This window comes from Strongylocentrotus purpuratus, unplaced genomic scaffold, assembly GCF_000002235.5.
Source record: "Strongylocentrotus purpuratus isolate Spur 01 unplaced genomic scaffold, Spur_5.0 spur5_scaffold_13, whole genome shotgun sequence".
NCBI classification, from domain to species: domain Eukaryota; kingdom Metazoa; phylum Echinodermata; class Echinoidea; order Camarodonta; family Strongylocentrotidae; genus Strongylocentrotus; species Strongylocentrotus purpuratus.
This window is the reverse complement of record NW_022145598.1, coordinates 35,622,101-35,634,841: the sequence shown is the minus strand read 5'-3', so window position 1 is coordinate 35,634,841 and position 12,741 is coordinate 35,622,101. Positions and strand designations below refer to the sequence as shown.

General features: G+C 39.1%; 1 protein-coding gene across 3 annotated transcripts in view; it reads left to right on the top strand.

Annotated features, from left to right (window-relative positions):
* Positions 1 to 1,068: 1,068 nt before the first annotated feature.
* The window catches only part of LOC594795, a 33,038-nt gene continuing 21,365 nt past the window's right edge, over positions 1,069 to 12,741 (top strand). Inside the window, exons 1-2 of one of the 3 annotated variants that reach the window (XM_795736.5) lie at positions 1,069 to 1,145; positions 4,195 to 4,505. In XM_795736.5, coding sequence (XP_800829.2) covers positions 4,341 to 4,505 — 165 coding nt within the window. In that variant the 5' untranslated portion in view covers positions 1,069 to 1,145; positions 4,195 to 4,340. Of the gene's footprint in view, positions 1,146 to 4,194; positions 4,506 to 8,975; positions 10,118 to 12,065; positions 12,247 to 12,741 lie in introns of those variants that run through there. The other 2 variants (XM_011673489.2, XM_003730825.3) reach the window with 2 other exon arrangements.

Here is a 12,741-nt window from a genome sequence, read left to right as displayed (position 1 = left end):
TGAAAAGGAGTAACTTCTCGTACCTGAAAAGGGTCATTTACCAGAGATGAAAAGGGGCACTTATGAGAATTATATGGGCATTTGTGAGAAGGGGAAGGGATTCTATTTTATATGGCGGCACTTATCGTAAGGAAAAGGGGTACTTATTTAAAAAGGAAAAGGGGTACATGTGAAAATAAAAGGTCCGCTTATCCGAGTTAAAAAGGGGAAGTTATTAAATGGGGAAGAAGCACTTCTTACAAAGGAAAAGGAGCACTTGTCCAAGTAAAAGGGGAACCTCTCAGATTGGAATAGGGCAATTATCACAGTAAAAGGGGCACTTCTCGTTCCTGAAAAGGGGCACTTGCTAGAGATTGAAAGGGACACTCATGAGAATGGAACATTGACACTTATTGCAAAGTTAAATGGGAACTTGTCGAAGGGAAAGGGGCATTTATCAGAGGTGAAAAGGGGAAGGGGCACTTTCACATAGTAATAGGGGCACTTTTACTATGAAAAAGGGCCCTTCTTACAAAGGTAAAGGGGCACTTTCCTTTGTAAAAAGGGGCATTTTTGAAGTATTTGAAAAAGTGCAGGGGCACTGTACCTCCTGCCCTCTGGATTTTTGGTATGTCTTATTACCAATTTGGGACAACCAATTTGGATGATACCTTTTCATGTAAAGTGCACGCCTGACTTATATGTCAAAAATCACAAATAAATGTACATATTTATTTTTTCACGTTGTAAGTGATCTTATATTCATTTATGTTCAGTATAGGTAAATAGATTAGTATTGTTAGCTCCCCCCCCCCCCCCCCCACTGTATTGTAAATTTATTCACTTTTCCAGTTCTATTTCTATTATATTCTATATTCTATTTCTTTAAAAAAAAAAAAAAATTGTTCTTGTTCATGTAACGTTGATCTGTGTTTAACAAGCTGTGCTTTCCACATTTTCAATGTCTTAATAACTTTCTTGCTATTGTTCATGAATTTAATCTTGTAAACGATGAACTTAGATAGATCTACATCTTTGAATCTTGAATTTTAAAGGTTTTCTTTTTTCCTATTATTTTTAGCTTGTTCCAGGATACCATAATTATTAGCGACAAAAAGGAAGGACGTCTCAAAACATCCAAGAAATCATTTCATTCTCAAAAAAACGTAAGATTTCATTTAATTTCTTATGTGTAATCAGTGTATTTATAAATTCAATTTTATCTCAAAAGTATTTGGTGTGTATAAGATTGGTGTCTACATCTAAACTGGTGATTAATTGAAGTAAATTGGCCCGGCCCACTTTTGTTGATCTCCGCGAAGAATCATCGGAATGTGGCGAGAGTCGCGGGCCGGTGAGCCAGGCGAAAAAGTGGGTGGAGCTCGGTTCCAGTACGCTTCCTATATATCCGGCGCACAGCTCAACTGCAGCTTGCAGCCACACTTAGCAGCATGGTACTATCCTGGCTGTGGGCACTAGTTACAAGGATATCCTCGTAAACATGGAATAATTGCGTCCTTAAAAATGAGGATTTTACTTTGACACTGTGCGGGTTTTGGGTTCCCCATCCGCACGCTGCCGCTGGCAATACGAAAAACGGATTCCGCGTAATAAAAATATCCCCAGTTCACTGCACGAAGAACTTTGCGCATCGAGCGCTGTACAGTGAGTTTACGCTTCGATTTTAAGTGAGAGAGGGCCTAATTAACTTAAGCGCAATTTAAGTTCAATGGTAAGTATTACGTCACACCACAGAGATTTTGACACAGCGATAGCCAATCTGAAGGGCCCATGGCGGCTAGGCTAGACGCCAACTTACGAAAATGAGGCTGAGATCGGATGAACGATCTGCGCATGCGCTACCTAATTGTAAGCTAAAGTTCTACGTGCACCACCTACTTCTATGAGTTATCCGTCTTCCCGAGGATTTATCACTCGTAATAGGGTGTCTGATCGCGCACCCGATGTTGTGTCCTGAAATCCTTCCCGTAGAGATTGCACGCATCCCTATGCAGTCTAGGCCGTATGTGCATTGCGTGATCAGTACGAGAATACACCCGACGGTGGCCTGTACTTATAGCGAAGAAGAAGAAGAAGATCATGCATAATTGCTCAAAGTTTTTAAATTGTTATTACCAAATCAAGATTCATACCTTCATTTCTTGTGATCCTGAAAAGGATACTCAATAAATGAGGTAAAAGAGCAGATCAATCTCCATATTTCCAAAGGTTGTCATCTCAGAATTCTAAAAATATCTTGGTCAAGCGATTTAAATGTGTTTGAATCCTAGCTCCGAAATTTGCCACTTTTTAGAAATGACGTCCCGATCGATTAGTAGTCGCAGTGGTAAGGAATCGATCCATGCGCTTGTTTTTTTGCTAGCCCAAAGGGATCACAAGTTATTACAGTTTGAAAATACTGTTCCCCCCATTTTTGGATCAGCTAAGTAGGGAGGCTTGAGTCGCCAAAACCCATGGCGACGGCACATGGAATCAGCACATGCATAATATGCATTCGGACACACACACGCTATTGCGTGTGTGTGTTTGCGAATTGCCATACAGACCCTAAGGCGGAAGAAAGTTGAGTGGAGCTTGCGTTCGCGCTCAAGTAGCGATTAAATTTTTTCCCGCCCTCTTTTGGCTGATATTTCTCAGTTTGTAATGCTTTAAGTGAACAGCGTCATCATTCCATTCATATCATTTTCACCTCATAATAATCCATGGTTTGCAATGTTGTGTTGAGACAACACTCTGTGTTTCCCAGCTGACGAAGTTGGTTTTCAACTACCTGTAAAACTTGCTAGCAATGTGAACGGATTCTAAATTGATGAAATTTTTAAAAATTTGTCTCGATGTATATGTCCTTTCATCTCGTCTTTACGTAAATTTTCAATGTTTTTTAGTGCCTTCAAAATGTGTCATGAATATAAAAGTGTAGTGAGCCGTTCCGTAGAAAACTCTAAACAGCGACCGTTGCCCAAATCTCCTTGGTTTCTAGCTGGTGCAGTGCATGGTATAAACGGGCGTATAAACACGTACACGAGGCCGGGGTCTACCTGCAGTACGTGCACGTTTACGCTAGTAGGATTATGAAACTAGGGCAGAACTTTGAAGACGAGTGAGAATTTGGGAAGAATTTGATTTTATTCATTCATATTTCATTTAAACAAACAAAATACATATTTTTGTATTCATTAATACAAAAAAAATAAAAAAAATGGTAAAAGAAAAAAAAACCTTTTTTAAAATGCCGACCGTAGGTTTTCAGATTTTGGGGTCGGTCGCAAAGGGCAATCCAACAAGTTTTTATTTTAGGCCTAATGGTGAAAAACGATCCCAAAGGGAAAATTGAATAATCGTTCAGATGCCCTACTTATAACGTGAAAGTCACTGTACACAGTAAATTTGAAATGCATCAAGTTTTTTGCATCACCAACGCGCGGATTGGCTCCACTCACTAACTCGATGTGTACTTTAACATGTATGTATTCAGAGATCAAAGTCCCCTCTCTCTTTAACAGTGTTGGATGCAATGATGCTTGTTATAATAAATTAGTGTGGTTAATGAGTGGAGGACTGTACAAATGAAAAAATAAATAAATAAGGGAACAAGGCCAGGGGCAGTTAGAGGGAATTTCTTTTTTTCTCTAAAAAGAATTTCATGTTAAGTAGAATGAGGCATGACCATGTGAAAACCACTTCACCGGTCAGTGAACAAGAATTTTTCTATGTTGTTGCTGCTTGTTGCTCCTTCTGCTTGCCGCTCCTGCTGCTTGGAACTTTCCAGTTCAGTGGGAAGAAGTGAGCTATCGTAATTTTTTGTTAATACAACTCATTTCTAGGTACTTTCTATTTATAAATGATGTATTAAGTTAGATCACTTTTACAATCCTCAAAACCTGCTCACCTTTTATCTTTCATATTCAAATTTTGTTGTTGATAATTTTTATGTAATTTTGTTTCTCGTGCAATAAGTGATTTTGTTGCTTGTGCTTGGGCATAAATTGATGGTGTCGTGGCTCTTTTCTTTCATATTGAAAAAAAATGCAGCACAACAGAAATGCAGATCACGATCACGTATGTTTATGTATTTTCATGTTTTGCACTAGTGCCTCTTAAGCATTTAATTTTTAAGTGGGTTTTTAAGTGAGTACTATATAATGTAGGCCTACTAAAAATGTGTATTTACTCCTTTGTGTTGTTATGTTGCAGGTACATAGCCAAGGTTGAGCCACAGTACAGCGTGCATCACCGACACACCCCCAGTGGAGACGGACAGACACAGTTGCAACCTCAACTCCGATGCAGCAAGCTGCTGTGCTGCTGGCAGCACAGGTCAATAGCGCCCCCATGTGTTCATGAGCTGCTGCGCCTGGTGCTCTATGTTCAAGAGGCGACGTGACGGCGGGGCCAGCAATCACCCGGCGGTGTCTGCGGACCAGAATGCAGTGCCACTTCGCCGCTCCGTCCAGAAGCAAGAGGAGACCTATTCTCACCACAGCAACAACTCGGCCCAAGTTCGAGTGAGTAGCAGCATCAAAATTGCCTGCTAGCTTCCCCTTTATTAAAGCCTTGTTCATACGTGATGTGGTAAATGCCTCAAAAAGCTCTCTTGAGCAACATTTACATGAATGGCAGGTTTGGGGGGGGGGGGGATGGATGTGTTTCTGGGGAAGGATAATGATCACTGCATGCAACATACAGTAGGCCTCTAAGCATACTTCAAGGATGCCAGTTTTCAGGCAATAGCCTGAATTCAGGACCTGGCAAGTTATTTTCAGACCATAGTTTGGGCTTTTTTGTGTACAAAATAGCTCATTCTCGGTGATTTTCAGGCCCTCTGATCAATTCTAACTGGCATCCCTGGTACTTACTTACATGTACAGTGTACATTACTTGAACATGTATCTGTGCATTATAAGATACAGAAAGTTGAAGTATACCTTGCTTATAAATGTCATTACCGTTTGCTGCATGTTGCTTATTTTTCTGACCGTTTTCTTCTATCAGTATGAACGAAGCTTACCGCCGACTGTTATTTGATCAGTAACTCATTAAAGCCACTTATTACATACTGAACACTGCCAATGAGTCATACTGCAGTCACTAACTGTCTGCCAAATTTGACACTGCGGAGCTTATCCATAGTAATTATGTCTGCTTAAGTTTGATCACAGCATTGACAAAATACAGCATCTTCCTTGAATTCAAGACTTTCTCAGGTGCATTCATACTGGCCGTTTAAACCCCCCCCTTAATTGTTTGGAGCCCCAAATTCTGTAAAAAATGTGATGGCAACGTTTCACTTAAAGGAAACCAAAACCTTCATACTAAGTTACTTTATTGTAAAGTTTAAGAAATTTGAAAAATATCAGTGACAATTTGAACAAAATCGGGCAAGGAATAAGGAAGTAAGAGCTTTTTGAAATGACTTGTCACTAGAGGGCGGTATTCAATTTGATGACATCATCTGTGGACAACTCTCCATGCCTTTTGTACATCAAATTTCATGTTTTTCCTTCTTTCTTGTGATTGAGATAATGTACTCCCCCGAAAGCAAGATATAGAATGCAAAATGATATTCTACTTCACATGTTAAGTCGGATCAAGAACACAAATAAATACGAAGAAAACAAAAAAATTGTGAAATTTTATGCACAAAAGGCATGGAGAGTTGTTCACAGATGATGTCATCAAATTGAATACCGCCCTCTAGTGACTAGTCATTTCAAAAAGCTCTTACTTCCTTATTCCTTGCCCGATTTTGTTCAAATTTTCACTGATTTTATTCAAATCTTTTAAACTTTACAATAAATGTAACTTAGTATGAAGGTTTTGGTTTCCTTTAATTGTATCATAATGTGAAAGGGGATGTCATTAAAGACACGCTTCTGCAAAAATCCCCCCCCCCAAAAAAAAACAAAAAACAAAACTGTGTTTAAAGACAAATATTGATAAAAGAATACATAATTTGGGTTTTTTCAAACACCACTATCAGTACATCACCAACAAATTACTTACAGGGGGCCATGAACATGTTGGACAAACTTAAGAACTCAACTCACTCCATGGTCTGCAGACCTTCTCATCCCTATTCTGATATTGAGGTTGTACATGTATATTAATGGTGACTACATTGATACAATATAGACAGCATTCCCTAATAAATTATTTTGAATAATATGCTAGTTGCTCTGTGAAAAAATGGCTGTTCACAACAATCGCTTTGCTCTGCTTTTCCCCCCTCAAGGATCTCCTAATTATTGTACCAGCCATATTCATCACTAACTGTATGCCCATTCGGTGTTAAATGTGTCGGTCATTACATGTAGCTTTCTTTCTGAAATTTGGGTCAAGTCTTGCATTTCCCCTTCACTCTTGAGAAAAGAGATCTGTTTTTCAGATCAGTCGACAAGGTTTGTGGTTTCATAAATCAACGCGTTGGCTCCGGCCAATGACTTGTGTGTTTCTTGGTGGGACAGCTTACACTAAAATATAGATTTATGTTATATCTACCGGTATAGAGCTGCTCCTAGGAGACTAGGACTTATTTCAGTTTCACGGAAAACAATTTTTAGATTATTTGTTTCTTGGTTGGATAGGATCATTTCCTTCCTTATTAGGCCTGTCTCCATCAGCTTGAGTTTGCCAAATAACCCACTCTTTTGAGACTCGGATAATTGGGATATTATCCTGAAGCTCGAAATTGCGTTTTCACCAGACCGATACACTCATCACAAACTAGTTCGAACCGGCGCAAATTAGCCCGCTATTTCCTAAATAGCGGGATATTTTGGAAACAGGACCAAGATTCCTCGGGATATTTTCACAAAAAAATATCCCGCTAATTGCAACTGCAGGCTAATGAGGATTGTGACCAGGATAGTTATAATAGCGGGTTATGTGGCAAACTCGAGCTGATGAAAACAGGCCTATTGAGAGGGAACATCTAGATTTGAAATGTAAACTCCATACTACATCCTGTTCATGCTCAGTATTTGCCAAGTACCGGTATTGTTCAATATATATGAGAATGCCTCCCCTTCAAATACATCATGTATGCCAGTTTGGAAAAAAATAGAAATAGTCATGCAAGACAGACCCTCAAAATATGTGCTTACATGTGCTTTTGGAACTCTTTTCAAAATTTAGTCAAAAATTTGACCCATAAAGGAAAATTAGGCTATATTTTTATGTTTTAAAGGCCTGTTCAGATTTGAAGACCACTTTTTTTTTGGTCCCGAAAACATGAACATTTTACCGATCATTCCGTTGGGGGGGGGGGGGGGGTGTAAGGTCACCCCATTTTTTGGTCACCCATTACCACAATTTTTTTTAAGTTTTAATTTTTTTAAAACAAATTGAGGGGGGGGGTTCAACCCCCAAAACACCCCCCCCCCTCCGCTTCGTACGTGCCTGGTCAAAGTTATCATGTTTTTCGAGGTGCCACTCCAAGACTTTAGTTTCAACGTAGGTCCATGGTTTGAGCGTAGCTACATGGTTTCAGCATGTGGTCATCTTGGATTATAATGCCCTCAGGAAGTAGAGGAAATCTACGTCAGTGATGTTTCCAATCCCTAATTCAGCTCTCGATCCAACCATTTCCCATTGGCAGGTTGGCTAATTAGCTGTGGTCAATTACAGCACGTCTTTACTTAAAGGGGATTGATCTATCTCTTGAAAATGATAATGAGGAATATAAAAACAACATTTATTTTAAATAAGAAATAAAAACACCAAGAACTTAATCAGGCTTTTAAGCCAAGGATAAACAAATGATTTCATGTACCTCCAAAGATCTTAATCAGAATTGACTTCCTGTGCAGTATAATTGTGATGAGTGCATTTAAGCTAATCTACCTGTAAGACACTTCCTTTAATTTCAAGTTCATTATCAGTATCATAACTTGTAGTATCTCTCAATAGAAGTAAAATGGTTTGATATTTAAAACTGTTATAACCCCAAATATATACCCCCAAAAGTTTAAGTGATTGGCTCCCTTTAATTCCTTTAGTGTACATATGATTTGTTTTGGGGACGTCAGTTTGCAAGTATCTATGTTTTAAAACAATGAACATAGTTTTTTCATGTTTCCTTACATTTTCTCTTATTTTCCATTTGTGATTGTTATTCAGAATTGTGTACATGTAGTGATAAGAAGCCTGTTACCCGATGAGTGGATAAACACAACAACGACTGCAACAACAACAACAACAACAACTACTACAATAACAAAAACAACAACTACTACAACAATAGCACTTGAAGTCATCAGTTATGTGTCATTTTTTTCAACTTACTTTCAATCCAATGTTGGCAGCCATCCCAAGGAATGAAAACAAAACTTTAAAGGATGTGTTCTTATTAACAAAACAAGTGATAACGATTTGTGGTTCTGATAGTCATCTATTTAACAAATAAAGATGATTGATTTAGGCATTCCATCAATATTCACAGCAATGAATAGGGCAGGCAAACTAGAATTAGATAAATTAGATAATCAAATGGCTTGTTGTAAAGCTAGTTTCAAGAAAAGCTGTGTAACAAACAAGACTACTGCAATTCACCTGTCTTCAAATTGATAGTATACCCCCCTCCTGGCAGTCAGATCCTTACACATGCTACGTACACTGTACATAGCTGCGGCACCTGCTCCTCGCAGGTCTGCCCGAGGTGGAAATTTGAATCGCTGTAAGGGAGTGCTTGGATTTCCTGCCGCCAGCCCCCTACAGTCCTATGGGACACCAAGGTCTGATTAAAGCCTACCCACCAACCCGGCAGGCACGCAGGCAGGCAAGCAAGCAAGCCGTTAAGTCGATGAACTTGCTATTTCTTTGTGCCTCACGCTCTCTCTCTCTCTCTCTCTCTCTCTCTCTCTGTGGATGAGTTACCAGAGTGACAAGTCTATTTACGCGCACTACGCGTTTGATTCATTTAGTGACTGATATCTTAGTGTCCGTTTGTGGAGATTACGCATTGCTCATCCTCATTACTCCAGTAGACTTTGTGATCTAGTTGCCTTCCACCCACCAAGAATCAATTCTAGAGCATAATAACTTGCGTCAAATCAAAATCAAGTTGCGGTAGGGAGAAGATTGGTTGTGACGATGGGGTTTGCAAGGGGAGACTAGGAGGAACCTGCGCTGCTTTTGGATCGATGGAAATGGAATTTGAACACCTGTTTCAAAGAGTTTACCATGAGGAATCATGTGAGGGAGCTTCTGAGGCAAACTGACATCTGTGTTGCCAGGAGCAAGATTGGGAGACAACTAGAGGGAAAAAGGAAAGTGCAGGTCTTTCTTTCCAAAAGTCTCTGAAAGGTTTTCATGATGTCATCGAGGCTTGTTGAAACTGAGAGTAGATATGATTTCCAGGAGGCGTGCTGGAATAATGACCACTGTCAAAGAGGATCATGGAATGCAAGCTTTCCTCAAATTGTCTAGAGCTCTGCTTTTGAGCTGTGTTAGAGTGTTGTTGCAGCTACCCTCGGAGTAGAGATAGTTGTTCGTCTGTCTGCTGGGTATTGACATCAATCAACCAAAGATGACTTTATGGTGAAGGTATGATCCAGGATCCTATAGCTACTCACTCCTCTACACGCAGCAGCTCCAAAAGACGATCTACCTTGATCCATGCACTGTTTCTATAGAATGGGCATGCTCTGAAATCACCTTAATTTAAGAAATCCTAAGATTGACTGATTAGGCACTTATTGTTCGATGATCTGTTAGTGAATTTTAAAGGTTTGTTAGCCTGCTGCATCTTGTGAAAAAAACAGATGTTGAATTCCTGCATCTTCACTACTTGACACCGCTTCATTTGAAAGTGCTTCAAAGCTTCACTAAACAAGGGATACCAACAAACACATACATGATGACTGAACATAGGTGCTTTTAAACTCCTGACACGCTTGTGGTTTTGAGCCTTTATTTAGCTACAAAGTACCTCAACCTCCAACCGACCCACCAACTGCTGTGCGGGCCGGCCGAGGAAGTGGCTCGGTTAGACTGACTCGGGAGTGAGCGGGTTTTGCTTGTTATGAAGACGATGTCACAAACATGTGTGGTTGTGGAGGTGGTTGCATTCAACTACAAAGCTGCAGGTGTTGTCCTCATGGTCAGACCAAGCCCAAGGGTACAGTCACATTTATTCATTTTTAAAATTATAAATAAAGGTAGTTCCCCTTAAAGAATCGTAAAAGTTACCCAAATTTTTTGTTCGCAAAAAATCTTCACCAATTGCATGGGTTTAGATTTGTGAAATTTTCATGCTGCAAAATTCATGAATCACAATACTAATCTTGCTATTTTTAAAAGTTTCTAACCATGAAAATTTCAGTTTTTAAAGGGAAGCCCATTCTGATCTTATGTTGGCTTTTGATAGAAGCAGAATGAGATTTTTGTGAAAGTTTCATGTGGCAAACATTTCTGGTTACATTCGCTTTATTGATAAAATTGAATCGGGATCAATCACGATTCAAAGCTGTGTTTTTATGATTACATAAAGTTTCTTGCCATGCAATATGTGTGCAAGGTTAGTAGTAATGATGTGAGAATTTGATTGAATATACCCTGGAGTGGATAGGTGGGAAAAAAAAGAGATTTGATTTTGACCTATGATCCGGATCAACATTTCATGTGCGTGTGACTTGGTCTTTCAATACTTTGCTTGTAATCTTGAGCATTCTTACTCTAAAATAAAATGATTTTGTTTGTGGTCCCCCACACAAGATACTCCTCTCTTTCTAGAATCGGTTGTTCAACTTTTCTTAGCCTTGGTATTATTTTTTGTTTCAAATCGTCCCTATGTACTATGTAGGCATTGGTATAACATCCTCAGATGAATCTGCACAAACTACATGTATAATAAACTGACACACGAATCCCACAAGGTCAACAGTGTACCCAATATTTGTATTGTACCTGATATGATATACAAATATAAATCTATGAAATCTATGAATGGCCTCTCGGGTTACGTATGCCACATACATGTAAATTATTCATACCTCTTGTAAATTGATGTTTTTGTCATATTCGTTTGTGACTCAAGAATGAAAGGTAGACTGGTTGAATTATGGCCTTTGTTGAATACTTTCAGATGTAAGCTTTTATCAGTCACATTCTTAAGAAACATAAATTGGGACAAATCAACTATCATTATACACAAAATGTGGTAAGGTTATGAATGATTTAGTCGTTAACTGTATACAGGATGTTTAGAAAGCAACAGAGCGGTGAACACACGTTTTCTCTCACTATACACCCCCTATATGTCACGGGCAGGAAATTTACACAAATTAATGAGGGGTTCTATGGCAAGGTATGGAGCAGACGCATCATTGTCAGTGATACACACTAACTTGGAAAAGAGTCAAGAATAGTTGAATGACTTATAACATCCTGTATGGATGCATGCATGCTCTGTACATACTACAGTCAAAGTGTGCATAATGTTATTTAATAATTGTGGGTACATAAAAGCACTATGTGGGAAATGTACATACATGTATGCATGATCATGTTCATATTTAAAGCCCCATTGTACTACTTGTAGCTACTAATTGCTCCCTCTACAGTAGAAAACAATGCCTATAAGCAGTGCCTGTTGGTCCTCCATGTTCCCCTGTGATCCTCTTTTTCATGTTAATTGAGAGCTGAGTGGATGAGATAACCACCTGTTAGTGACCACGCTGGGTGGTCTAATCCCTTCTGGCCAAACTAGTACAGACAGGCTTTGATACCAAGAATCTATTTCTGGTCTGAACTAAATGTGGAATTGATCCTAGTCTTGGAAGCTGTTCGAGGGGTCCACATCAAGTACGGATCAAGAGATGCTATTATAACCTTCAGATTAGGTATTCGGTCTGAACAGGCTTGATCCGGATTTACTCCTCTTGTACCCCTGATATGAAAGAGGTTTTAACCCAGACTAGATCCTCTTTGGAGGTGAGTGTGAAAACAGCTTAAATCATCCACATACCTTATGGCCATTCAAGTGTTTACACTTTTACCTGGTCCTTTGTTAGGTTTCTGGATTATCTCTTACAATGACCAGTCATAAATCTGGACGCTGTCTTTCATACAGATAAACAAATTGAGAGTTTGGTGACCATCTAGACCTTTCTAAAAAACCTTTCTCAAACGAGAAGTCCTGATAGGATTCATGTACGGTTAGGTTTAGTGTAAGGCCTGTATTATAGTTCATTGAAGACTTGGATAGAAAGTGGAATGATGGAGTCAAGACTGACAAACAATGAAAATGTAAGTTTTTGTTTTCCTTATAAATAGTTCCTTAGAAAAGTCATACATCTGTACATAGAGTTTGGAAACACAGTTAAGTACACTATACATGTACCCCCATTCCTCACTTTGCCACAGCAGTGCACTCTTTTAGGCACATGGGATTTTTGTTGTTGAGGGGGGAGGGGGGGGGGGGGTGGAGGTTTGAATCCTTGAAACTTTATATTTGAACAACTATTGCTTCATATTTGTAAGTGAAGTAGTCTATGGTAATCATGATATTGTTATGGTTACATAATTACCTGATATATCGTCGCCTGGCTGGCAGAAGGGCGTTAGCTCAAATTTCAGGTCAATAATGAAACTTTAAGCAGGAGGGCGTTAGCACTAAATCGCCTCAAACTTTTATAAAACTTACTTATTTCCGAGAAAAAAAATTGTGGCCGTGTTCTACTACAACATTTCTACTACTTATTAGTCTTTTATGTTTTAAACCAATTTTCAGGACGGAAAGCA